Consider the following 27945-nt stretch of genomic DNA (forward strand, 5'->3'; position numbering starts at 1 on the left):
GCAACTAATAGATAGAAGGTGTGACAATAAAGAAACAAGACTGGGAACCATGTTCATAACTGAACTCAATTGACATGCTGCCCATGTCACAGTATGAGGAAAATGTGCTAATACAGTGTCTAGGCTATACATGTATGACATGGCATGAAAATAAAATTATATTTGCAGTATATATTTATCTATAATAATTGTATTTAATATTCTCTACTGCTCAATATTTAGAATTCATTAAAAATAAAAATCCTCGTTTTGTCATCTATGATTCCACTGCTTTTACTGATGTTTTAGGTTTTTGCCGTGGTATCGCTTCGGTATCGTATTGAGGTACTTTGTGTGTTATAGTATCGAAGTTAGAATTTGGGAATTTACTTCCTACAACCAACCAGGAAGTAACCAGCAGTTTGTAATGGATTATATTTCTTTCGTGACAGCAGTGTTCTACAGTGTTCGAAGCACAGAACGAGAAAAGTGAACTACAGTGAGCTCCCTACTGATTTTTTAAAATTGTTTTTGGTTTTTTTGGGAGAACCGAACTAACAACTATTCTCTGAAAAACTCACCTATTCGCACCAAGCCAAGTATTTTTGTGCTCCTTCCGTAACACCCCCCAATGACTAGCTCCTTCTAAGGAAGAGGCCAATACTCCAAAAGAAAAATCTGTGGTCTGTCGAACTGTTTGGCCATAATGAGCATTGTTACGTTTTGAGTAAAAAGAAGGAAGCTAGCAAGCCTGAAAACACCATCCCAAATTTGTAATACGGTGGTGGCAGCCTCATGATGTGGGGTTGTTTTGGTGCAGGAGGGACTGGTGCACTTCACAAAATAGATGGCAACATGATGTGGAAATAGTGAAGCAACATCTCAAGTCATCAGCCAGGAAGTTAAAGCTTGGGCAACAAACGGATCTTCCAAATAGACAATGACCTAAACTTGTTGCGAAGTGGCAACAAAAGACAACAAAGTCAATGTTTTAGAGTGGCCATCACAAAGCCCTGATGTCAATGAAGATTTATGGGTAGACCTAAAAAAGCATGTGTGAACAAAAAATTGTGGATCTTGTTGTTGACCCGTGATAGTAAAATAAACATGGTGAGGTTGAAGTGTGTTTGGCACTGTAATGTCAAGTGTTGCGAAGCTGTGGTTTGTGTGCAAGTGGCACGTGGTAGATCTGGATACTGAGAGATATTAGAGGCTGACATGTGAGAGGGCCTCCCACCTCCCTCTCAATAAATTATGGAGCATCATGACAGGAACAGTTGAAATCGGACAGCATGACAAGCAAAATTCAGTCGCAAAGTCATGGGAGTAACACGTGTGTGCATGTGTGTGTGTGTGTAAGGTACCCGTGTGTGTTAGCCGGTGGGCATCCAGCGCCTCCTCTGAAGAGAAGGTGGCTCCGCACTGATCGCACACCAGAGCCTCGGCGGGAGCTGCAGACACATTTTAAAAAGACATCGTTGTGGTCAACACAAAGCATGTGTGTGGTTTAGCACAGTGAGTCACATCTTCATCTCTTTTTTTGTTTTTTGTTTTCCTTTTTTGCTGTACACTTGGTGCTTTTCAGCTGCTCGCACAGCACAGAAGCACAAATCGGACCGACAAAAGTGGCAGACAGGGTGTACGGCCCTTCTTGCTGACAGAACGAGCCAAGAGTTTTATTTACCATGCCCCTGTTATCAGCTTGTGAACAGCGAGCAGCCTGTCTGCTTGAGAGGCCACAGAAGGACTGGGTGTTCTCTCTACAGCAGACGCTTACCGCCTGCGGCACGTCCCTTTTATCGGGTAGAAGAAAAAGAAGGAAAAAAAAAAAAACAACAACACTTGGAGTCAACACCCCAAATCCCTTCACATGCACTGTAACTACACTTACCAGTTCACCTATGCAACACCCTTATCTGTTGCAATAAAAGAGACGAGGGTGCGTTTGCTTTGCCAAAAATGCTTCTGCCTTTTTTATGCACTCACACTGCATCTACACACACAGCCATGGCAATACACAGTCGAAGTCGAACCCTTTAGCTCAGTGAGCATTAACACATTTTTTTCTTTTTCCGTAGTATTTTTGGGATGTCACCACATTAGGGTACCAGTGATGCCAGTGAGGAAAAGTGTGATGATATCCATAGAACTGGAAATTGAACCTACTGCAACATGCAAACGGGCCAAATATAGCGGAACCTCAATGGTCAATCACCCCATAAGTGATACGATTTGGAAGTCAACCCAAATGATAAGGACAAACATGCTGCAAAAGTAACAAAAAAATTGGGTTTGCTAAATGTGTTTGCTCTTTAAAATTAAAAATTACATTTAAAAAAACTGTACAAAAATTGCAATTTTTCTTGGCTTTTAACAGATATTACCAGTAGGGGTTGAACGACCAGGTTTTTGTAGTCGACAATAAGGTTATGATGGATTCATTACGTTAATATTTTACTTAGTTTGTCAACTCGCGGTGCACGTTTTTGCCTCCAAACACAAGCTTGCTCACTCACTCAATTTCTGCCGTCCTTGATTGCACTGGCCCTACCCCCAAATCACATTCAGATACTCACTCATCCATTCACCAGTGGTGTGCAGTGAGGGTCATTAGAGCCTTCTCAGCTGGCCTAAACACTATCAAAAGCACTGAACTACAGTTACAACTTAATTAAATTATTAATATTTATTATACTTTTCTCAGCTTCCAGTCGTATACAGTACTGTATATGTAGATTTTTTTTTTTTTAATTATTGTCCAATCAGATTTCAGCTTCTATCTGTTGCCATGTAAATGTAATCTGCCAAAGGCCTTCAGAATCCCGAGTGCTGGCATCAAACAAGTAGAACACACACAGACAGTGGTGGTTTCTGATTTGGGCGATATGAGCAGCCGCCCAGGGCGGCATTTGTGGGGGGTGGCACAGTCATAACTTGTTAAAAAAACAAAAACAACAAAAACGCCTAATTCACGTAACACAACTGCAGGGTGGCAACTCGCTTCAGTATGTTTTAATAATAGTATATAATTAAACCAAATGAGGACTTGCCAATGCTTTGCAAAAGTGTATCGTAGCAAACGTGCAATTGTGTTATGTGGGTTGTTGCAAGAGTTTTATCAGCTCCGACTGAGACCACAAAGGTGTCTTGAGTGTGATTTGTGATTGCATGGGTGAGTTGGGGGGTTAGGCGACTGGTAGGCGGTAGAAGAGCTTACTGTGTGTCGGCAGGTTGAAGGCTTAAGCGCAATACTAGTTGTTGGTGACATAAACTGTTCATTTTCACAATAAAGAGGCAATTGATCGCCCACTGCTTCTTTCTTTTGTCGTCTAAGCAGAAGCTACAGTATGTTGTCTTTCCACCTTTTCAGGAAGGGGTTTGGCGAGTTCACTGATTGCTGGCTGACGGCTGAGGATTTAGGCTGTTTGTATTTTTGTGATGGCATGTAAGACATTTATTTTTAAGGGTAATGTGAGATGAGTTTGAAATTATATTAAAGTGTTTACAAGAATTGTAAATTCTTTTATTATTATTATTTTAATTATAACAATTTATTGACAAGAATTGGAGTTTGGGGTATATTTAAGGTTTGAACCAGCAGTTCTCAAACTTTTTAAACCAAGTACCACCTCAAAAAGTACATAAAATTGAAATTAAAAAGAAGTACCACCATCATGGCAAATATTAAAGAGCAGTAATGTGGTAGGCCTCCAAAAATGTTCATCAAAAAAGAAGCAGCCATTTTATTCATTACAAAGTATAATATTGTAAGCCACTATAACATTATGCAGTTTGAATATTAACACTGCGCCTAAATAAGGGAAAATAAAAAACTGTACTTAATGACATATTTATGTATTGCACATAAGTTGTATTGAATACAGTTTTTCGCAATTGCTACAACACATTTCTTAAAACATCCACCCATTTTCTCAAAACAAACATTCACTACTACATTCACAAAACCCCTAACTTTTCTGTCGCAATCTGTCACCTCAAAACCTGTTAACCTGTGTTCAAAACCATTTTTGTTCCGCTAATACACACAGAAAATAAAAATATATTCACCACAGAGCATTCATGGGACACGACATAAAATAATTTAGGACACAGCATCCAGGGCATGTACTGTAGATAACAGAAAATCTTTATTGTAAATACATTCAGCAAAAAAAATCTGATAGTCAAAGTGATATCTACATTTAACACTTTCATAACAAACAAACAAACAAACAAACAAAGAAAATCACATTACTGACTAGTCAAAGTCACTGTGATTCAGTCTCCAACATGTTGTCTTTGTGAGGGGTCCGGCCAGAGGACTTCACATCCACATCAAAGATAATATTTCAGTCACTTTCTGCTGGATTAAATAGTCGACTTGCGCTATGTTGAAGGACAATGTGAAAATGCTTCTTGTTGTTGAGAGGAAGGAGCAGTCCTTCCACCCTCATTTGGTCGTCTTTCAATTCGACAAAGAGGAAAATCCATCTGCAAACATATTCAGACAGTAAAAATAGTAATGTAATGAGCATTACAGTACTTCCAATGTAGTATTCTGTATGTCAAATGTTGGAAAACAAGAAACAATTACCTGTTCTCTTCTCTGAATGTCCTGATGAGGTTGGGCCCAGAGAATCTGCTCTAATTGGGTTGGTCACTGTCTTACTTCTGTCATTTTCATCCCACAAATAAGGACATGGTGTACAATAGTTGCCCAAATTTCATCGGTGATGATAGTTTTTGGTCTTCCTCTGCCTCTTCCTCCTTTTCCACCACCTCTCATATGGACTCCTCAGCCACTCTGTATGTTTCTGTCCATTGTAGATGGAAACACATGCCACTTGTGCACTCTGAAATGAATTTTAGGCTGCCCAGTTGGTCTGGTCATACCATTAGAAACTTGTGTTCAATTTTCAGTTGTGTGTAAAAGATGACAATGGTGTTAGTTGTTCACATTGTGCAGCCAGTGCTTACAATTTTGCAACACAAGTGTATCACAGTGTGAAGTGTAATTAGTGATTGAGAATGTGTCTAAGGATTTGTAAAAAAAAAAATATGAGTTTTGCAAACCGGGTCAAAGTACCTGAACAGTGTTTAAGGTTTGGCCAAAAGAGTGTTTGATTTTAAAAATTAGTTTAGGCTACTAAGAATTTGGTTCAGAGAAATGGTTTAGTGTTTTAGCAATTGTGAAAATCTAAATGTTTGCAACAAACAGTTCTTGCTTCAGTTGTTGAGGTTTTTGTGCAGTACAACACATTTACATGTAATCTGTCTTTAAACATGTTGTGTACCTAAAAAGTAACAAAAATAAATAAATACTGTAGTGTTTGCATCACTACAACTTAAGCTTCATTCTAATATTTTGAAAGTATTTCATGTTTTAAATGTAATTCTCAACATTTAGTGGCAAGGGCTTGGTCATTGACATCTGGGAATAGAGAGGGTTAACTGTACAGTACTGGTATTTGAAATAACAACAAATTCAAGTCAAAGTCCACCAGTATCACAGAACGGATTGTGTTCCAATTTGGAGGTTCCGCTCTGTGCCCACAGACACATACACACGCACAGCTCTTTGGATGTGGGTTGGCTCTCACAGACATGTAAATCGGTTGCAGATCCATACTGGCCCTGGGCTCATTCACTGATCTATTTTCTGCTCAGCTGGCTTTAAATGAAGTTAAAATGACTCATTAAAACACCCACAAGCTTTGGGAACTCAGAACGCCGCAGCCCTAAATGTGGTCCTCTTTCAACTCTGTGCACGCACGCGCACACACACACACACACGCACACAATACATGGTGTCACCATTGCCGAAACAAAACAACACAAAAAAGCTCCCCTCTGTTCATCTTTTATAGTTTGCACACACGAGCGGCACTACAGCAGCTGGAGATCCTAATGTTGTGTGACGCCGTCCAGTGGTTGTGTTGTGTTGTGCTGTGCTGTGTGCGATCCGTGTGATAAGGGAAAGGCACGGAGAAAGAACATAGTGCATTGTCTTGTGCAGTCAAAGGCACGGAGTGTGCTCTCATCCATAAACCATCAAACCGTCTCCAGACGCGGCTGCAATCGTCCTCCATCAAAACACTTTGTCTGGCATACCAAAATAAGAGCCGGCGTCGAGCTGCATACCAAATCAGCCCATTAGAGCGGCGGAGCGCTCGCTCCTTAGCAACCGGCGGGATCTGAGGCTTCTCTACCCAAATACTCAGCGACACAGAAATGAGATCCGCATCCTTTTTGTTTGTTTTTCATGTCGCGTTACGGGCTCGGAAAACTCTCAGGTTAAAGGTGCTGCAAACAAAGCATGTCGTGTGCATGTGTGTGCGGATGACAATAAAAGAGACGACTCAGGGGAAGTTTAAAGATCCTCTCTCAGCTGGCAGCAGGATGCTAACATGCACGGAAACAATGTCTGTACACAGTTAAGCTTTGTGTTTTAGTTGCATTTTTAGTCCCTGATTATATAGACCCCCCCCCCCCCCCCCCACACACACACACCCTTTATCATCACCCAATCCCTCCCTTCTGCTCCTCGCTCTCTATTTTGGATAAAGTAGCTGGGGTAGCAGTCAGGTCTGATTAAGTCTGCATTTGGGTACAGTGTGTTCCTGGACACACATCTGCGAGCGAGCCATCACACACGCTTCGGAACACTGGCAGAACACCCAGGCCTGCCGGCAGCGAGCTGATGATGTCATCACTCAAAAAAAAAGGGGGCAGAGCTGGCAAGAGGCCCAAAACCACGGAAGGGACTCTGCTTGGGAGGTGGGGGGATGGATTGAGAGGTAAAGGAGGCGTGATCCGGGCAGGAGGAGGAGGGGGGAAGGGGGAACAGGTGCAGCTGAAAGGCCGAGCGTAAGCGCTATGTCAGAGTTAAGTTTTTTTTTTTTCTTTTCGCGAAAACTTATCCTCAGCTTTTTGCTCTATTTTGTTCTCTCTCTGAACTAAATGGCGCTGAAGCCGTGCTGAATGGGAGAGTAGTAATTGGTGTCAATGAAGTAAAGTCCAACCTCTGTTCACGAAACTTAATTCATTTCGAGACTGTTCACGGACCGAAATGCTTGCGGACTAAGGTCAATTTTCCCATTTAAATGAAGAATTACTGTAAATCCCTGCTATTCGCTCCGAATAGGGACAGAACCCTGTCGTGAGTAGCAAAAATCTGCGAGTAATTGACTGAAAAGTTTTATAACTACCAAAAGATACCACAAGATGACAGTAAAGAACAACTTTTGTCTAAATAGAGCTCCTCGGCTCACTTCATCTTATTTCATTGGCATCAAGATGCCAGAAGATGGTGGTTCCTCAACTTACTTCAACATAGTTCCTTGGCACCAAAATTCCACAAGATGGTGGCAAAACACATTTTTTTAAATGAGCCTCCTCAACTCACTTCAACATACAACCCCAATTCCAATGAAGTTGGGACGTGGTGTTAAACATAAATAAAAACAGAATACAATGATTTGCAAATTATGTTTGACCTGTATTTAATCAAAGACAATACAAAGACAAGATATTTAATGTTCAAATTGATAAACGTTATTGTTTTTAGTAAATAATCATTAACTTCGAATTTTATGGCTGCAACACGTTCCAAAAAAGCTGGGACACGGTCATGTTTACCACTGTTACATCACCTTTTCTTTTAACAACATTCAAGAAACATTTGGGAACTGAGGACACTAATTGTTGAAGCTTTGTACGTGGAATTCTTTCCCATTCTTGCTTGATGTACAGCTTCAGCAGTTCCAACGGAACTCCGTTGTCGTATTTTACGCTTCATAATGCACCACACATTTTCAATGGGAGACAGGTCTGGACTGCAGGCAGGCCAGTCTAGTACCCGCACTCTTTTACTACGAAGCCACGCTGTTGTAACACGTGCAGGATGTGGTTTGGCATTGTCTTGCTGAAATAAGCAGGGGCGTCCATGAAAAAGACGTTGCTTGGATGGCAGCATGTTTCTCCAAAACCTGAATGTACCTTTCAGCATTAACGGTGCCTTCACAGATGTGTAAGTTACCCATGCCATTGGCACTAAAACAGCCCCATACCATCACAGATGCTGGCTTTTGAACTTCGCGTGCATAAAAGTCCGGATGGTTCTTTTCCTCTTTGGCCCGGAGGACAGGACGTCCAGAATTTCCAAAAACAATTTGAAATGTAGACTCGTCGGACCACAGAACACTTTTCCACTTTGCATCAGTCCATCTTAGATGAGCTCGGGCCCAGAGAAGCCAGCGGCATTTCTGGGTGTTGTTGATAAATGGCTTTTGCTTTCCATAGTAGAGTTTGAAGTTGCACTTACAGATGTAGTGCCAAACTGTATTTACTGACATTAGTTTTCTGAAGTGTTCCTGAGCCCATGTGGTGATATCCTTTACACAATGATGTCGGTTTTTGATGCAGTGCCGCCTGAGGGATCGAAGGTCAGGGGCATTCAATGTTGGATTTTGGCCTTGCTGCTTACATGCAGTGATTTCTCCAGATTCTCTGAACCTTTTCAGAATCAGAATCAGAATCATAATCATCTTTATTTGCCAAGTATGTCCAAAACACACAAGGAATTTGTCTCCGGTAGTTGGAGCCGCTCCAGTACAACAGACAGTCAATTTACAGAACACTTTGGAGACGTAAAGACATTGACAAAAAACAATTGTGCAAAAAGATGCAGAGTCCTCTAGCACTTAGAGCAGGTCGAATGACTAATATTGCAATAGTCCGGTGCAATGACCATTGTGCAAAGGGCGCTGAGACTTCAAGGAGTGTATGCGGTTTAAAGTGACGAGTAGTGCGATAATCTGGGACAATGTTGGTTGTGCAAATGTTACAGATACTCCTCAATCAGTGTGAAAATGGAGCAGATGCTACTCTAGCATGAGTGGCCAGTATATGCAAATAGTGCAGCACGGCGAGACAACTACAGTGAGTGCACGAGTAATACATAATTGGCCCCACAGAAATGTGACAACGAACTCAAGTCAAAAAATTGCCAGCTTGTTGTAATGGAATTATAGGTTTGGTGTTTGATGATGATATGGACTGTAGATGATGAAATCCCGAAATTCCTTGCAATTGTACGTTGAGGAACATTGTCATTAAACTGTTCGACCATTTTCTCACGCACTTGCTCACAAAGAGGTGAACCTCGCCCCATCTTTGCTCGTGAATGACTGAGCAATTCAGGGAAGCTCCTTTTATACCCAATCACGGCACCCACCTGTTCCCAATTAGTCGGTTCACCTGTGGGATGTTCCAAGCAGGTGTTTGATGAGTATTCCTCAACTTTCTCAGTCTTTTTTGCCACCTGTCCCAGCTTTTTTGGAACGTGTTGCAACCATAAAATTATTTAATGATTATTTGCTAAAAACAATCAGGTTTATCAGTTTGAACGTTAAATATCTCATCTTTGTAGTGTACTCAATTAAATATAGGTTGAACATGATTTGCAAATCATTGTATTCTGTTTTTATTTATGTTTAACACAATGTCCCAACTTCATTGGAATTGGGGTTGTAGTTCCTTGGCACAAAGATGCCACTAGATTACATCCATCCATTTTCTGTACAGCTTATCCTCACGAGGGTCGCGGACGTGCTGGAGCCTATCCCAGCTATCTTTGGACAAGAGGCGGGGTACACCCTGAGCTGGTCGCCAGCCAATCGCAGGGCACATAGAAACAAACAACCATTCACACACACACATTCACACAAACGGGCAATTTAGAGTCCCCAGTTAACCTACCACGCATGTTTTTGGGATGTGGGAGGAAATTGGAGTACCCGGAGAAAACCCACGCAGGCACGGGGAGAACATGCAAACTGCACACAGGCGGGGCCGGGATTTGAACCCCAGTCCTCAGAACTGCGAGGCAGATGTGCTAATCAGTTGACCACCATGCTGCCCACTAGATGACAGCAAAGCTCAATTTTTTTTCTCATGAGGCTCCTCAACTGACTACAACATAGTTCCTTGGCACCAAGAAGCCAGAAGATGGGAGCAAAGCACTCATTTTTTAAGCTCCCATGCCAATGATCTCCATTGACACACCAAGCTTCCCTTCCTCTTTTCCTCTACCCTTCCCACCTCATCACCAACCATGTATGTTATGAACCCATTTGTCTTTCTCGGCTGTTGTTGTGCCAATTGTTCTCTCGTTTCTTCCCTCTATCCAGTTTTCTCTGTAGCTACCCTCTGTCCATGAACTTCTGTTGTGAATCAGCGCAATATAAATAAAATTAACATGACTCCTCAATTCACTTTAACATAGTTCAAGGGTACTTAAATAAAACAAGATGGCAGCAAATCAGTACTTTTATTGCTTTGGCCTCAGCACAAAAAAAGAAAAGATGTTTAGAGTTTTTCAACTCAATAGTTTTTCACCAAATAACTGTGGATATATATACCCCCTTAAATTTTTCACTCTTTGTTATATTGCAGCAATTTGCTAAAATCATTTGTTATTTTTTCCCCTCATTAATATACACACCCCCTGCTGGAAGCCGTCACTTTAGTGGTGGAGGGGTTTATATATATATATATATATATATATATATATATATATATATATATATATATATACATATATAAGGAGGTTCATTGTAATCTGTTTGAACACCATCGGTGCTAGTTTCGTTAGCATGTCTATGGCGTTTTACTTTAGTTAGAATTTAGCTAGCAGACTTTTTTAAGGCCAAGTTATGTGGTTTGGTTAAATACACAAAGTACAATTATCTTTGTTTTATGTTTTACAGTTATCCTTCACTGGCAGTGGCAATTAACAGCTTGAAGCAAGCACACTTTTTTGAAAAGCTGTTTGCTATCTGCCAAACAGCACATGGCATTCTCAGGGAGGGCAGAATATAACATCATGGTTAGAAAAAAAGCTCACCTGTAAGTCCAATTTGTTTCTCGTTTATACGAATCAAAAAACGGACCGAGGGACAGCTCATAACTTGAAAAACGTTTACGTACCTGTGTGAGACAACATGTGCATCCGCAGCCGCATGCTGTCCTGGAAGTGTTTGCCACAAAATTCACAGCCGTGGCCCTTCTCACTGTCATGCAGCCTCCTGTGGGAGAGGGAAAAAAAGACGACGCACAAAGGCAAGCGCATTAGTACAAGTGTTTTGTTTAGGCGTCCTTTTCCCCATCCTCTTCCCAAATGCCATTGTGCTTCCTCACAAGGGGAGCTATATCTTTTCTTTTTTTTTTTTTTTAATTCCCGCAAGAGTCTGGCCCAAATGAATGCAGCATCATTAGTGTGAGAGAGTTTGTGAATCACAAAACGCGTGAATGCGGCGAGCACACAAACAATGGGATATCTGGCTAATTTCAGAGTGCAGACGTACGCGTGCCTCCACCCGCCAGCGATGCAAGACACTGGCCGCACACGCACATGTGCACGGTGTGCACACACATTTCCTCATGCAGCCACGATGAAAAGAGAGAAAAGACGACTCGCCAAAGCCGAGCCGCCAGCGAAAACCATCATATCCTATCACACACATCTGAGCATGCAAGGCATCTGTACGCTCATCCTCACATCACCCCGGCCTCCAAAAAGAGGCCATTGTAAAACTGTGGGCAGAAATAAAATACACTAAACAAAAAACACATTTATTAGACTGATTAATTTTACTACTCCTAAAACGGTACTCTACTGTCCAAAAGATCATTAATTGACTAACAGATATGATCCGGTATTAAAAAGCTGTTACTTACGAAACCCCGGCAGTTCAACGCATGAACAACAGTCTGTTGTTTTTGCTGTCATTTTATAATGCAATTGTACTGGAAACATCAATTTGAGTGACGCTAAAAGGGGGCAATCCCTTAGTTTATTTAAAGTCAAACTTTTACAACTTGATTAGAAGTTTCCTTCCTACTAACTGTATAATGTATTATTATAACATCAACCTAACAGAAACTAATGATAGTTTATTTTATTTATTTTATTATAAATGAAAAAGACCTGAGAAAATGCGTGCCTGATGATCAATAAATATCTCATGGCATTTTACTCTGGAACCCAATAAAAAAAGACTTAATTGGCATAATAAACATTTAATCGATTATAAATGTTTGGTAGATTGATGCAAAACAGAGTGCACTACTTGGCAGCAACCAGCAGAGGTGCTGTCGATTCCGTTTTAACTAGTTTGTCGCAGAGAACAACAGGAATCAGACTCAAGTTGGGCAACATCCATACAGAATTATTGTGCTCAACACAAAACTGGTATTGAAACAGGAGTTCGAAACATTACATTAAAATAAAAAAAATTAAGAGTTTACAGTTGTCCGTTGCCATATCATGGTTCACTTTTTGCGGTCGCACTGTATCGCGGATATTTTTAATTATATCAGTTTTATTTATTTATTTATTTTATTATATTTCAGTTTTTTTTTTATTCGTGCCATACTGCAAGAAGATTCACTCATGAGAACAGAACATGAGGCACAAAGTCTAACAAGAGCCAAAGCTGTAAATTTCTAAATATGACAAAATATCTAAAAATGCTAAGATATTAGATTAAATTAGATTAAATATTAGAATATTGGGAATAAAATACAAACGTATGAGGGGAAAAATACAAAAATGTAGTACAGCAAAAATAGTAGAAAAAAATACTAAATATCAGACAACAAAATACAAATAATTCAGAAATGTTAAAATTACCAGAAATACAGTGGTGCCTTGAAATATGATTGCCTTGATGTACGACTTGTCTTGAGGTCGGAGCAAAGTTAGAGATACAGGTGCGCTTCACACCCCCACCGCTAGTTGACGGCAGCGCACTTCACAACATTCAGCCACCAGCAATTCACATTGGTTTCCTTGCAGTGAAAGGACAATATCCGGTGGTGGCAGTAATGTGCCATTAGGCTGGTTTGCCGACTGCCAGTAACCCCACAGAAGGAGGAGAAGAAGAAGAATTGATTAAGGTTCAGTCTTTTTTTGGAGTCACATTTTCTTTCTTTGCAGGTCATGTGTAGAGCAAATGTTATTACTGTGTTTTTCCATCCATCCATCCATCCATCTATTTTCTACCGCTTATCCGAGGTCGGGTCGCGGGGGGAGTAGCTTTCGCAGGGACGCCCAGATTTTCCTCTCCCCAGCCACTTCATCCAGCTCTTCCGGGGGGATCCCGAAGCGTTCCCAGGCGAGCCGAAGGATGTAGTCTCTCCAGCGTGTCCTGGGTCGTCCCCGGGGTCTCCTCCCGGTGGGATGTGCCCGGAACACCTCACCAGGGAGGCGTCCGGGAGGCATCCGGATCAGATGCCCCAGCCACCTCATCTGGCTACTCTCGATGTGGAGGAGCAGCGGCTCTACTCTCAGATCTTCCCGGATGACCGAGCTTCTCACCCTATCTCTAAGGCAGAGCCCGGACACCCTGCGGAGGAAACTCATTTCGGCCGCCTGTATACGGGATCTTGTTCTTCCGGTCACGACCGCCACCTCGTGACCATAGGTGAGGGTAGGAACGTAGATGGACCGGTAAATCGAGAGCTTCGCCTTTCAGCTTAGCTCTTTCTTTACTACAACAGACCGATACAAAGTCCGCATCACTGCAGACGCTGCACCGATCCGCCTGTCGATCTCCCATTCCATTCTTCCCTCACTCGTGAACAAGACCCCAAGATACTTGAACTCCTCCGCATGCCACCCTTTTCCGACTGAGGACCATGGTCTCAGATTTGGAGGTGCTGATTCTCATCCCAGCCGCTTCACACTCGGCTGCGAACTGCTCCAGTGAGAGTTGGAGATTACGGGTTGATGAAGCCAACAGAACCACATCATCTGCAAAAAGCAGAGATGCAATACTGAGGCCACCAAACCGGACCCCCTCTACGCCTCGGCTCTGCCTAGAAATTCTTTCCATAAAAGTTATGAACAGAATCGGTGACAGAGGGCAGCCTTGGCGGAGTCCAACCCTCACCGGAAACGAGTCAGACTTACTGCCGGCAATGCGGACCAAACTCTGACTCTGGTCGTACAGGGACCGAACAGCCCGTATCAGGGGGTTCGGTACCCCATACTCCCGAAGCACCCCCCACAGGACCCCCTGAGGGACACGGTCGAACGCCTTCTCCAAGTCCACAAAACACACGTAGACTGGTTGGGTGAACTCCCCTGCACCCTCGAGGACCCTGCCGAGGGTGTAGAGCTGGTCCACTGTTCCACGGCCAGGACGAAAACCACACTGCTCCTCCTGAATCTGAGATTCAACTTCCCGACGGACCCTCCTCTCCAGCTCCCCTGAATAGACCTTACCAGGGAGGCTGAGGAGTGTGATCCCCCTGTAGTTGGAACACACCCTCCGGTCCCCCTTCTTAAAAAGGGGGACCACCACCCCAGTCTGCTAATCCAGAGGCACTGTCCCCGATGTCCATGCGATGTTGCAGAGGCGTGTTAGCCAGGACAGCCCTACAACATCCAGAGCCTTAAGGAACTCCGGCGAATCTCATCCACCCCCGGGGCCTTGCCACCAAGGAGCTTTTTAACCACTTCGGTGACCTCAACACCAGAGATAGGAGAGCCTGTCTCAGCGAACCCAGACTCTGCTCCCTCAAGGGAAGGCATGTCGGTGGAATTGAGGAGGTCTTCGAAGTATTCTCCCCACCGGCTCACAACATCCCGAGTCGAGGTCAGCAGCGCCCCATCCCCACTATACACAGTGTTGATGGTGCACTGCTTCCTCCTCCTGAGACACCGGATGGTGGACCAGAATTTCCTCGAAGCCGTCCGAAGTCTTTCTGCATGGCCACACCGAACTCCTCCCATGCCCGGGTTTTTGCTTCAGCAACCACCAGAGCTGCATTCCGCTTGGCCAGCCGGTACCCATCAGCTGCCTCAGGAGTCCCACAGGCCAAAAAGGCCCGATAGGACTCCTTCTTCAGCTTGACGGCATCCCTTACCGTTGGTGTACACCAACGGGTTCGGGGATTGCTACCATGACAGGCACCAACCACCTTATGGCCACAGCTCCGGTCGGCCGCCTCAGCAATGGAGGCGCGGAACATGGTCCACTCGGACTCGATGTTCCCCACCTCCCCCGGAACATGAGCAAAGTTTTGTCGGAGGTGGGAGTTGAAACTCCTTCTGACAGGGGATTCCGCCAGACGTTCCCAGACCCTCATAATACGTTTTGGGCCTGCCACGTCGGACTGGCATCTTCCCCCACCATCGGAGCCAACTCACCACCAAGTGGTGATCAGTTGACAGCTCTGCCCCTCTCTCCACCCGAGTGTCCAAGACATGCGGCCGCAAGTCGATCATCGAACTGCGACCTAGGGTGTCCTGGTGCACGTGTGGACACCCTTATGCTTGAACATGGTGTTCGTTATGGACAATCCGCGATAAGCACAGAAGTCCAATAACAGAACACCGCACGGGTTCTGATAGGGGGGGGCCGTTCCTCCCAATCACGCCCTTCCAGGTCTCACCGTCATTGCCCACGTGAGCATTGAAGTCCCCCAGCAGAACGATGGAGTCCCCAGCGGGAGCGCTCTCCAGCACCCCCTCCAACGACTCCAAAAAGGGTGGGTCCTCTGAACTGCTGTTTGGTGCATAGGCACAAACAACAGTCAGGACCCGTCCCCCCACCCGAAGGCGGAGGGAGGCTACCCTCTCGTCCACCGGGGTGAACCCCAACGTACAGGCGCCAAGCCGGGGAGCAATAAGTCTACCCTAAACTGCTCGGCGCATCTCACCCTGGGCAACTCCAGTGTGGAAGAGAGTCCAACCCCTCTCGAGAGGACTGGTACCAGAGCCCAAGCTGTGCGTGGAGGCGAGTCCGACTATATCTAGTTGGAACTTCTCGACCTCACACACCAGGTCGGGCTCCTTCCCTGCCAGAGAGGTGACATTCCACGTCCCTAAAGCCAGCTTCTGTAGCCGGGGATCGGATCGCCAAGGTCCCCGCCTTAGGCCACCGCCCAGCTTGCACTACACCCGACCCCTATGGCCCCTCCCACAGGTGGTGAGCCCATGGGAAGGGGGACCCACGTTACCCTTTTGGGCTGTGCCCGGCCGGGCCCCATGTGTGCAGGCCCGGCCACCAGGCCTGGCTCCAGAGGGGGGCCCCGGTGACCCGCGTCCGGGCAAGGGAAACCTGAGTCCGTTTTTTGTCGTCGTCATAAGGGGTCTTTCAGCCGCACTTTGTCTGGTCACTCACCTAGGACCTGTTTGCCATGGGTGACCTTGCCAGGGGCATAAAGCCCCAGACAACTTAGCTCCTAGGATCATTGGGACACACAAACCCCTCCACCATGATAAGGTGACGGCTCAAGGAGGGGTACTGTGTTTTTATACAGTACAATACAGTTAAGTGCAATATTTCTAGTTACTCGTTTCTCAAGGTAACACTGTAGTTGTGAAAAATAAACAAATATTAGGAAAAACATTAAGACGTACAATCAAACGCACTGTAGAGATCACCAAAGTACCGCCCGCGGGCCACATCTGGCTCATTCACAGTCTCTGGCGGCACTGCTTTTATTTTTATGTGCACGTGTGTCAGCAGTACAAACGAACAAGAGCAGCGAGTTGTCTTCAGTGTTGCCAACTTAGAGATATTGTCGTATTTAAGATAATGTCGTTGTATTTGGTGACTTTTCCGACGCCAACTGTGGTTCTCGTGTTAGCAACATTCTCATTTTCTGCACAGTTGAGGAAAGAGAGGACTTTGCCGCGGTAATGATTTGGGAGTCCTAAGAACGGCTAATATGAGTTACTGGTTTGTGCTCATAATGTCAGCGCACTTTAAAAATATAAATAAATTAAAAAAACAACACTTTTTGTGAATGTTGATTAACTAGTTATGTAATGTCAATGTGTAGATGTCATTTTGTGACTGACTGATTATATTTTTTTAAACTGTTTTTACCTGAATATTTATTTCCTAATCATAACATGCAGTATACTCACAATGCAATTTACTGCTTTTTAAAGACAAATTCACTTTCAGCACATTTGAGGTTAGCATGTCAGTGTGGCCCTCGGCAACCATTTAAGTTTCTCACATGAATCTTTCAAAAAAAATAATTGCCCATCCCTCATCTAACGAGAGCTAAGGCAATACTGCTAAAACTGTTCCAAAATGATCTAAAAAGGAAGAAATATTGGACAGAAGATACACAATTATAAAAGATGCAAATCTATAAGAAAAAGGAAAATACGTAGTACAGCAAATAGAATATGCATCTTTCTTCTTCCTTGTTTTTTTCTTCGCACACCAAATAGGCAAATGCGCTAAATGTATTTTTAATGATAATTAAAATTTGAAGCAGTCACACTAACCGTCTCTAATATTATCATGATTTATTGATAAACCATTTGTGTCCCTGGTGCTGACCTTAAAGTTGTGGAAAGACACTAAAAAGCCATGATCCCTCATTCCACAAGGGGCAACTCTCTTAGAGATCTCCAAATTCAAGAGTTTTTCTCCAGATGAAAGCGCTCCCGGAGAAATTCTGTCAGCAAAGCACTACCAAATGTCAATCCACGAAGCAGGTGCATGCTCAGTGACCTGGTTACGGACCTACTGCAACTTCACTATGTCCTCAAGCAGAACCACGGCGGCATCTCATCTCGTCTGCCCGCAGACATGCGCATGTCCGTGGGTAAGGCGGTACATCATTAAACATCCTACAGGAAGCCGAACTGGCACGATCCTGAAATGTCAGCAGCGGGTCAGAAGGTTGGGGCCTTTACGGGAACTGACGAGCTCATCAGTACCATCAAAACAGAGCAGCACAGGAAGCTTGAAAGTAGGGCTGCATCCATCCATCCATCCATTTTCTGAGCCGCTTCTCCTCACTAGGGTCGCAGGCGTGCTGGAGCCTATCCCAGCTGTCATCGGGCAGGAGACGGGGTACACCCTGAACTGGTTGCCAGCCAATCGCAGGGCACATACAAACAAACAACCATTCGCACTCACAGTCATGCCTACGGGCAATTTAGAGTCTCCAATTAATGCATGTTTTTGGGATGTGGGAGGAAACCGGAGTGCCCGGAGAAAACCCACGCAGGCACGGCGAGAACATGCACACAGACGGGGCCGGGAATTGAACCCGGGTCCTCAGAACTGTGAGGCTGACGCTCTAACCAGTCGTCCACTGTGCCGCCAGTTGGGCTGCACAAACGATTATTTTAATAATTGATTCATCTGACGATTATTTTTTTCGATTAATCGATGAATTGGATTTAAAACAAACTTAATCAAAAAGCAGGACGTGATTTGAAATTGACAGTTCAGAAAATGCTCAAACATAAATTGATTATGATTCAGTTACAGGTTTGGACCGTAACATCAGAAAATAGGCAGTCATATTTTGATAAAACAAACATAATCAGTCTGCTTTATAATAAATATAGTTATTTATATTTACTACTTTCTAATAATACATTTAGTTATTTACTTTTGAGTCTAAAATTCAGTGGGTTTGGACTATTAAGTTAAACAAGGTCTCGAAACGATGATCAAAAATCGATTAGTTGTCAGTAAATGTATCATTTCACCTCTACTTGAAAGTATCAATCAAAATCAGACCTGATTCAGCAACCTCGCAGCAGGTCCAGGTGTTCCTGAGAGAACACATTATTGTATTCACTCCTTCCCGTGTCAAACGCATCTGGAAAAAATCTTCAAATTTAAGAGACACGTGCAATGTTGCTGAAATTCTTGGCTTCACTTAAAGTACAAGCGCGGACACACCTGCTTTTTTTACGAGGAAGCCTGACATCCTGGCATCATTACCTCCACCGAGGAGGTTGTTTTCATGCATTCAAATGATCATGCAAAGAGGGGGCATTTTTTTTTTTACATGTTCCTGAATTTCTCTGAAGATCGCAAGGGTCTCTAAAACAATGGTGGGAATTGTTCAAAGGGGCATTATAGAGAATTACATAAAATTACACAATGATTTGCGTCTCTGGCTTCCCTGCGCAACCATCAAGTAGGAAATTACACAAACGTCCATTTTCGGTACCGCTTACCCTCACTAGGGTCACGGGCGTGCTGGAGCCTATCGCAACTATCTTCGGGCGAGAGGTGGGGTACACCCTGTACTGGTCGCCAGCCAATCACAGTTACACAAACAAGTAAATATATTTTGTGAGCTGCCTGTTTCCATGTGCGTGTAAGTGTCTTAGTTTTGCAAGATTGTGACGTCACAATTTACCTAATTTACATAATACCTCTCCCGCATGCCGAGTTTCTCCACCTATGACTTGGAAGCTAGCCTTGCTGAAGATCGGTCATTTCAGACTACGCGGAAACTCATCGGCTAGCAGTGATATCAGTGTTAGCTTTTTTTTTTTTTTTTTTTGTAACCTGTTCAGCTGCATGGCCTTGCAGAATGGTGGATCTGTATGCCTTTTGTACTGGCAGTTTTGCTCTCCAACGGGAGTTTGGAATACTCCCTCTGGTTATTTTTTATTTTTTTATTTTTTTATTATTTTGATGTTTATTGAAAATCCACCCAGACAGAAACTGGTTTTAGGGGACAGACAGAGGGATAAAGTGGACAAAGGGACTCTGGGTGAGAACCACAGCAGAACAATAGTTGGACAGTCTAGATATTTGAGTACAACTAACATTACAACAGTCAAATCGTGTTCTTATTTGTGGAAGGGGGAGGGGGGGGGCCTGGTGAGGACATGCAATCAATAACCAAGAGAACAAGATGAGAGATGACAGAAAAGGGCAGGACAGGAAAGGATATGGGAAATGAGCAAGGCAGTGCTGCAGTGGGATTCTTTTTTTAGTGTCTAAACAACTGTAACTACCTCTGAGTTGATATGTTAGTAAAACCGGTGTTGTTATTAGTGGGCCCAGCACAAGCAATTAAAAGCCTGTGGTGTGTCTAACTTTTTAGTGAATGAACACCATATCACATGCATGTTAGTCAAGTGGTGTACGGAGTTGGTGAGCCGGAACATTGAGGAAGGGTGAGCCCGGGCCCCTCCATCCACAAGGGGGTGGGGGGGCAAGCCAGCAAGCCCGTCTAGCAGGGGACCCAACCAGGGGGATGCCACCCACCCCCCAGGACCCAGGGAGGTCCCCAGCCCAACCGAAGTGCCCCAACCAGTCCCAAAGGGAAGGGCACGGGCACCGGACCACCCGGAGAGCATTGGGGGCCTCAGCTACCAACAGGGCCCGATGCAGGAACCAGCCGCCACCCGAAAACGGTCATAGCCCGCCAAAACGAGCCCATGTTAAGCGCCCCTTGTGAGCAAGGACTGGCGAGGGCGCCAAGAGAGGGGAGAGGAAGGCGGGGCCCCAAGGGGGGGAGGGGACCCCCATCTCTCCCTGGCCCGGGTTGGGGGTGGTGGGTGCTTCGCAGGCCCAGGCCCCAGGAGTCAAACCAAGAGAAATGTAATACCCACCACCCACTCTCTGACTATGGTTACCAGGTCCCCGACTGGCAACTATTATCCCTGTGCCGTGATCGTGCGTGGTGGGGTGTAGTGCATTAAAATTCAGTGTTCGCTTCTGATAAGCAAGATATATTTGACTCTCTGGCAAAATTGTCAACGTGGGGCGTGGGGTATTTGTGTTTGGATCTGTCATTCGGTGGTAGTGAAGTTCTGCATCCACAAGTGAAAATACAATACTTTCAAGTTATGAAAATATGCTTATGTCTCTTTGTCTTCTTTTTGGTCTTGGCAGAGGTCTGTGTTAGTTAATGCTAATTAAGTGTGTGTATGCGTTACCTGTGCTGCTCCATGGCCTGCCGGCTGTGTAGCTGCAGCCCACACTCGCAGCAACACTGCGGCCCCTGAGCGGAGCCCTCGTGCCTCATGCCTGCTGCGATATGGCCCAGCCTGCTCAGGAGCTCCCGGTGCAGAAGGCCCTGGTGCAGCAGGCCTCCGTAGGCCCGCGGGTCCAGCGGCAAGCCCAGGGACGGGGCCAGTGACACGGACACCTGGGTCATCGCTTCCCCCGCGTGGTTGGGGGCAACGGAATAAATGGACGCCAGGTGCTTCTCGGCTATCCCGGGGTAACAGTCCAGAGGGCTGCTCACCACGCCCTCCTCAGAGCTGGTGTGCAGCTCTCGGGTGCTGGTGATCACGCTGCTTCTCAGCGGCGTCCCCGGTCCCTCGTCCCGGCTCGGGTCCGACGCGCAGCTCCCGGACGAGCGGCCCTCGTAGCAGTCAGCTTCATCCACCTGCATGTTCTCCGACTTGATGCACCCGACGGGGTCCAGGGTCGGGGCGTCGGCGGTACTCTGCTGCAGCTGCTCCGAAATGTTCATGTCCAGCTTGGGGCTCAGTTCTGGAGGGGCATTTGGGTCTGTCCCTTGTGGTATATGGTACAACGCCAGGTGGTGCAGAGCAGTAGGAGCAGTGCGCGGGGGTCCGTCTGGGATGGAATGCTTCTTGGACATCAGGTGCCGCCAGTGTCTGACCCGACTGTGGTCACTGTGGTCTCCGCTGGCATGGTTCCGCACCAGGGCCTCCTCGCTCTCCTCGGCCTGGATGGTCTCCAGCACCTTCAGGCACTGCTCCTCCAGGAACTCAATCTCCAGGATCTCTGCGGCGTACAACAGGTCGTCCAAGTCCTCAGCTGTGGCCTGCAGCGAGGCGGTGTACGCATACTCCAGGATCTGCTGGAAGGTCTTGGGCGACAGGAAGTCCAGGGCATAGCGCAGGCTGCTGCGGTGGAACAGTATCTCAAACATCTTACTGGTGCACGCCAGGACGGTGCGATGCGCCGGGAACTCGTGGCCGTCCACCGTGATGATGACATCGCACAGGGTGCCCGCCAGGCGCATCTGGTTGGCCCGCTGCAGCAGCGTGTCGGGGTGAGCCGGGTTGTGGAGCTGGAGCACGCCCATGTTTTGTTAGAACCCGCTCGGACCTTCGTTGCGGCCGCGCATCAGGCGTTGGCCCTCCTTCAACTGGGGGTCTGCGAGCTTCGGGTAGGATGAAAGTGGGGAGAGAGGGTCATTCGGGGCAGTAGAGCAGGGTACACACACCCCCATTTTTAAAATCTTAACTAGGCTAAGCTAACTATTAGCTCATATGGTAACAACATTGCTGTTAAAAACTTGTAATTTTTATTGTAACATATGATTTGTGAGCCATGTTTTACAAACACTCAACACCACCAGTTGCTCCTTTAATTAAGTTATTTCACTTTCTAATCGGACATGGTTCCATTTCACGTCACAGTTACGGAGCCCGTGTCTTGGTCATTGCTATCGCAATGTCATCATAAATATTAAACGGGTTTAATATTTAGGATTGTTGCCCCCCACCCAACAGTTTCCTAAGAGGAATAATCCCTCCTAACGCTCCCCACACCAAAGGAAATTCCCTCAGGATAATCTTTTTGACACATTCAACAATCGCGCCTCAACTGACTTTGATCCTCAGGGAAGGAAAATGCTGAAATTTGGCCCGGTTATTGGTAAATAGATATTAATAAAATTGATATTTCTGCTTATGATGTATTCAATCGGCCTATTTGTCTTTCTAATTCTCTGTGATCAGAAAAAGGTGTCAGATTCTACTGAGTCCATGGCTTGGCCCAACTCTGTTGATCACACACATAAGAGTTGGTGTTTGTAAAAAATTTAACAAATGTAACAGTTACGATTGTTGGACCCCAACTGTTTCCTGAGCAAATTGGGAAGAGCAAATCACTCTTAACACACTCCACAAAACAGAATAATTGTTCAGGATAATCTTTTACAGACCTGTGACAATCAGGCTTTGGCTGACTTTTATCCCAAAGGAGGGATAATGTATCAGTAAATTTGTATTAATTACATTATTTCCTCTTTTATAACGTTTTATTTATTTGGCCTGTTTGTGTTTCTAATCACAAAAGGTAGTCACATTCTATTCAGTTCATGGCTCAAGCAAACTTGGTGTGGACCACACATAAGAATTTGTGATCGTAAATATTGAACAGGTTTAACAATTAAGCTTGTAAGTCTCAACCATTTCTGGGAAGAAAAAGTCACTCTTAACCACAAGATTGGTCAGGATAATCTTTCAGATACATCAGATAATTGCCCTCAGCTGAATTTAGCAGAATTATCAGTATGTGTACCCCCGCTTTAGATTAGTGGTTCCTCTCTTGTAATGTTTTATTTCTTAGAAAACTCATTTGTCTTTCTAATTCACTCTGTGATCACAATTGTAGTCAGATTCTATTGAGATCCTATCGAGTCCGTGGATTGGCCCAATTTGGTTTTGAACACACACACACAAGGATTTACCATCAGAAGTATTGAACATTTACGATTGTTGACGATAACTGTTTAGGATCGAGTCAGTGTCGACATCTGTTAATCACGATGGTGGGAAAATGCTCTGTTCGGCACGATTATGGGGAGAAGTCAGTCTCTGATTAGTCTGAAGATTTGAGTTGAGTTTTGTTTTTGTGTGCGTGTTGTTGTGTCTCCAAAGAGGAGACAACAGGTCGATTAGAGGCGCGCGTGCAGCAACAGTTTGCTTGTTGCGGGGTGATTAGTCTGCGAGTGGGCACGTCGCTGTAATAACGTCTGAATACTGAGAGAGGTGACGGTGGCCATTTATCAAGCCACGCACGCACACGGGCGCGCGCGCGCGCGCAAGCAGACGCGCGAGCACGCAGGCGTCCCTCAACAGGTAGACAAAAGCTGATTAGTCCATTAAGGCAGTGCACGTTCGTAATTAGAGGCGCTCCAGACAATTAAGCCGCCCGATCAATAAGTTATCAAACTATTAAGATGGATGAACGCGTGGAAACGGTGCGCCGCCCTGCATGGATAATTGTGTGTGTGTGCGTGTGTGTGTGTGTGTGTGTGTGTGTGTGTGTGTGTGTGTGTGTGTCAGGGGAACGACGCCAAAATAAAAGATTTTTGGTCGCGCTACTTTCCGATGTCAGGTGCACACGAGCAATTCACAAAGAGCTTCACAGTAAAAAAAAAAAAAAAAAAAAAAAAAAAAAAAAAAAGAAAGGAAAGAAAATAACTACAGTTGTAGTTTTTACCAGCAAAAATCAGCTTCAGGTAAACTTGTAGTCCATTTCGTTTGACATGCTCTGTCCACACTAAATAGTAAAGTAGTTAGTGTAGTGGTCGTCTTACCCCTCTTGTCGTCTTCGCCTGTGCCGCTGCTGTCCACTAATTATCCAGGCAGCATCATGCTGCCACATTTCACAGCGCCCGCTCCAAAAACTCGCTCCCGCTTCCAAGTAGACGAGTCAAGTTGCACAGACGCAAGGGGCGCTTCCGCTTTGACCTGTCAAAATAAAGGCATCCACTTGGCTTGCGGTGATTGAACACACATCGCCTACTGTGGTGTGTTTTGTTATTTCGACATTAATTTGTAACGACATGTGACATTTTGTGTTCAGTTCAACAGTTTCATCCTGTCCATTTTCTACAGTACCAGTCCTCGTTGGTCGGGGTTAATCTTGTCATACCACTAATAGGGTGTTTAATTCCTTTTCATCACAGCCCACGTCATAGTTATGGCATTTCATTGTGTATACCAGTGGTGCCTTGACTTATAAGTTCAGTTCGTTCCGCGACCACTGTCGTAACACGAACACTTCATCTTTCGCCCTATTAAAATGAATGGAAATGGCATTAATCAGTTCCTGCCCCCCTAAAACAACAAAACTGTAATCCATTTTAATGGAAAAATAGCATAATGTAAAGAAGTGCATCTTGATTTCTTGCATCCCTTGTGCAGCTCCTTTTGATATGTGCACCTACCACCAGAGGGCAGTATACATATATATACGCGAAGAAGACGGCCAAAGCCTATATGTGCCTGTATTGTATTATTGCCTGTCTACATATATTGCTGCACTGTTTGTGTTCAAATAACCATTGCTTAAAGGGTTCTAACTACCGCCACATTGATGCTGGTTTCATTGGCCTGCCTGAGGCGTTTTGCATTGCGTGCTAGTATTAAGATAGCAGACTTGTCAGATAAGATAATGTGGTGTTTGTGTAAATAAAATAAATAAAAGAGAATTCCACAAGAATAAAGTTATAATTATGAAATGAAAAAAAATGCTGAATTTTAATATTAAGAATAATTGTGGTGCAAGCAAACAAACACTATGAGATGTTGTAATAACAAGGATGTCAAATGTTAGAATAAAATCTGAAATGTATAATAAATATGCTCAAAGTAATGAAAAATACAATGTTTTAATTACAGAAATCTACTTTTACGGATTATTTTCCAACTTATTTTTTTATAACCAAAGTTAAATTAGGTCAAATGGGTGTACGGGGGGGGGGGGGGGGGGGGGAAGGAAAGTTAACGTTTAAAGTGTTCTGACCAACTTCCGGTATGTTAGTGGCTCACTGCTGTCACTTGGCTCGCTCGTCATCTTCCCAGTCAACTCGCATTGCGAGTGTGTCCGGCTTTGTCACCCCCAAAACAACAAGCATTAACTAGTATGATTTTATTTTACTTAAATTTGTCTACTTTATTTAGAGGGGGACATACAATGAGTGACACTGGACGTCAAGACCGGTCAGCGCCAGTTGTCGTCTTTACAACTAATTAAGGAAAGCCCGGCCAAAAGGCAGTGTAATGATATAAGACTCTGGAGTTATTTACTTTTGGTTGTTTTTAACTAACAAACATTATGCAACAAGTGTTTACCTTTTGTGAACAAGTACATCGCGGAATTTCCCGGCCAGTACAACCTGTTTGCACAGTGTACGTAGGACTTGTCTGTCAATGGTCCATCCATGACTGAGCAAAACGTGGACCGCTTAGCCTTCCAGCGCGTGACTTTGCTCCCATCTGGTGGCCAACATATGCGGTATGACATGCATGTTTCTTTCAATGGGATGCAACAAAAAATGGGCCAGGCACCAAATGTGATTGAGAAACAATGTGTTTATTTTGAAAATGGGTTAGCACTCAAGACTGTACACAGCAGATATTTACCCAGTTTTTCCACCCCATAAGATCGGAATGAGGGGGCAAGGTGGTCTGTAAAGAATAGGAGGATCGCCGAGCATTTTTCATCGAATGGACCGTATTTCTATAAATAATTGACCGGGAGCTTTATTAGGGGGGGAGGCCTTTATTTGTCTTAATTTCTGAAAGTGTATGAAAAAGACTTTAGCAATTCATGTCAAGTGAAACTGAAATTTATCTCAATATATAAAGGACTACTTAATTTAAATGGGAAAAGTAAGTGTGTTTATTTGAGGGAGGTGTTTAATTTTCTTAATAGTCGGTGGGGCGGCACCTTGGGAGGCACTCCTTGTTTTGCTTAGCATAAAGTTAAAATGGGCTTCACAGTCTGTGTGAACAATGGCGTCTAGGAACATCTTATTACCTTTTTTCCTTGTAAAAAGAGGGGTTTTGGGAGACGTTCATTTTTGTCAAATGAATAAGTGAAAGATTCCTTCTCCCCACAGAGAACTCAGTATATCTACACACTTTAATGAATCTGAGGCCGTTTTGTGCCTCGGTAGGTGCTGCTGTTTTGGTTAGCTAGTTCAAACGGGCTTAAATCTTTCATGTGAACAATAGCGTCTGTGAACCAAGCTAATGACATTTTTTCTTGCTTTTTCATAATGGGAAAAGAGAGGCTTTAATTTGAGGGAGGCGTTAATTGGCCATTATTTTTTAGGAAACACGGTCTTCCAGTTGGCATTAAAGTTCTGTATGTTGTCTTAGAGAAGAGCGAGTGCCCACCCTGCTTCCAGACAAGCAGTTTGTACAAAAGACAAGAACTGAGAGGAAGAGGGTGGGGGGGGGGGGGGGGGGGGGTAAGCACATTACAGAACACTTGAAGGAGGAAAATTAACAAAACCAGCAATAACAACACATTAACTGAAAATGAGCGATTTACGGCCCAAACAACTTGCCTGATCGTTAGTAGTTATGAATTCATGCCTTCCTTCACGAAAACCACTGATAAGACTTTATACTGTATACATGGCGCTGTGCTTTAATAATACTACACCTGTTATTATTATCATGACCATGTTAGTCCATTTAGTCCACCTTCTTCTGACAATAATAGTACATTTTAATATATACAGTATAATATCTATACATATATATAAAAACAAGACGCTAGATCTCGCACAACAAAGCAGATTATCATAGAAACTGATAACAGGACGTTCTACCGACACGCACACAGGCACAGTGCATAAGCTTGCAGGCAGGGATGGAGGTCTTTGTAACTCTTAAATAGTACAAAACAAGATTTTGTTTTCTTTGCTTTTGCGAGGAAGAGACAAGCCAAATAAAAAATATTTATTGTAGAGCACAAGATCAGCGTTCCTGATGGCATTTTTTCTCTCTTTTTCGTGTGTGTTGGCTTAACGTACGCTGGTGAGGCAATGATGGTACGTGGGATCGCTTAAACGGGGCTGATCCAGTGTGAGATCCGTGGGTTTGTAGGGGGAGGACTGGGGAGTCTAATTCGTGAGGCGAAACCATAAAGCTTTTAGCAACCATCTGCAGGCCAAACATGCACGAACAAGCTAACAAGACCGGCACACGAATGAAAAGCTCAGAGAAAACAAAAGGACATCTCACACACAGAGAAGACGAAACGTAGACTGCGAAGAATGTGTTTTTGTTCTCATGATAATCAAATGCTTGGGGGAGTCTTGATATAGTTCTGTTAAATACAAATTAAAAAATAAAAATCTGGTGACTGCAAGATAAACTCCTCGGGGTGAAAATGTGTGCTAGATAAATGTGTGTTTTTTGTGTGTGTTTGAATGTGTGTACTTAAGGGCACTGGAAATGAAAATTCCCGCAGCTGCACAATGTGTAAGATTGTTTTTTTGTTTGTTTTTTCATGCTTTGCTTTTCGTCGCTTTTGTCTGTATGACACTGTTGTGCTCGGCGGGCGTCTCCGTCAGGGCGTTGGACAGCTCCTCCTCCAATTTGCCCTTCCCATCTGAAAAAATCTTCCTGAAATGGATGCAGGAAAAAAAGGAAAGTCCAAG

The 27945-nt window shown here is 44.3% G+C and overlaps 2 protein-coding genes and 1 long non-coding RNA gene across 9 annotated transcripts in view; all 3 read right to left on the bottom strand.

Moving 5' to 3' along the window:
- The window catches only part of zbtb16b (zinc finger and BTB domain containing 16b), a 44703-nt gene extending 20511 nt beyond the window's left edge, over positions 1–24192 (bottom strand). Inside the window, exons 1-4 of one of the 2 annotated variants that reach the window (XM_061781290.1) lie at positions 24082–24192; positions 20714–21915; positions 10969–11066; positions 1344–1430 (exon numbers count right to left, since the gene is read on the bottom strand). In XM_061781290.1, coding sequence (XP_061637274.1) covers positions 1344–1430; positions 10969–11066; positions 20714–21837 — 1309 coding nt within the window. In that variant the 5' untranslated portion in view covers positions 21838–21915; positions 24082–24192. Of the gene's footprint in view, positions 1–1343; positions 1431–10968; positions 11067–20713; positions 21916–23984 lie in introns of both variants that reach the window. The other variant, XM_061781291.1, reaches the window with a different exon arrangement.
- LOC133481925 (uncharacterized) lies at positions 4095–10962 on the bottom strand. The gene is made up of 2 exons (XR_009789647.1): positions 4574–10962; positions 4095–4470 (listed from the first exon to the last, which is right to left on the bottom strand). It is a non-coding gene; the product is annotated as an uncharacterized LOC133481925 (long non-coding RNA).
- Positions 24193–25841: 1649 nt separating the features above from the next.
- ncam1b (neural cell adhesion molecule 1b) overlaps positions 25842–27945 on the bottom strand; it is a 115247-nt gene continuing 113143 nt past the window's right edge. For all 6 annotated transcript variants that reach the window (XM_061781569.1, XM_061781568.1, XM_061781567.1 and 3 more), the window contains one exon: positions 25842–27910. In XM_061781569.1, coding sequence (XP_061637553.1) covers positions 27793–27910 — 118 coding nt within the window. In that variant the 3' untranslated portion in view covers positions 25842–27792. The remainder of the gene's footprint in view (positions 27911–27945) is intronic.

Source organism: Phyllopteryx taeniolatus, chromosome 8 (assembly GCF_024500385.1).
Source record: "Phyllopteryx taeniolatus isolate TA_2022b chromosome 8, UOR_Ptae_1.2, whole genome shotgun sequence".
Lineage (NCBI taxonomy): Eukaryota > Metazoa > Chordata > Actinopteri > Syngnathiformes > Syngnathidae > Phyllopteryx > Phyllopteryx taeniolatus.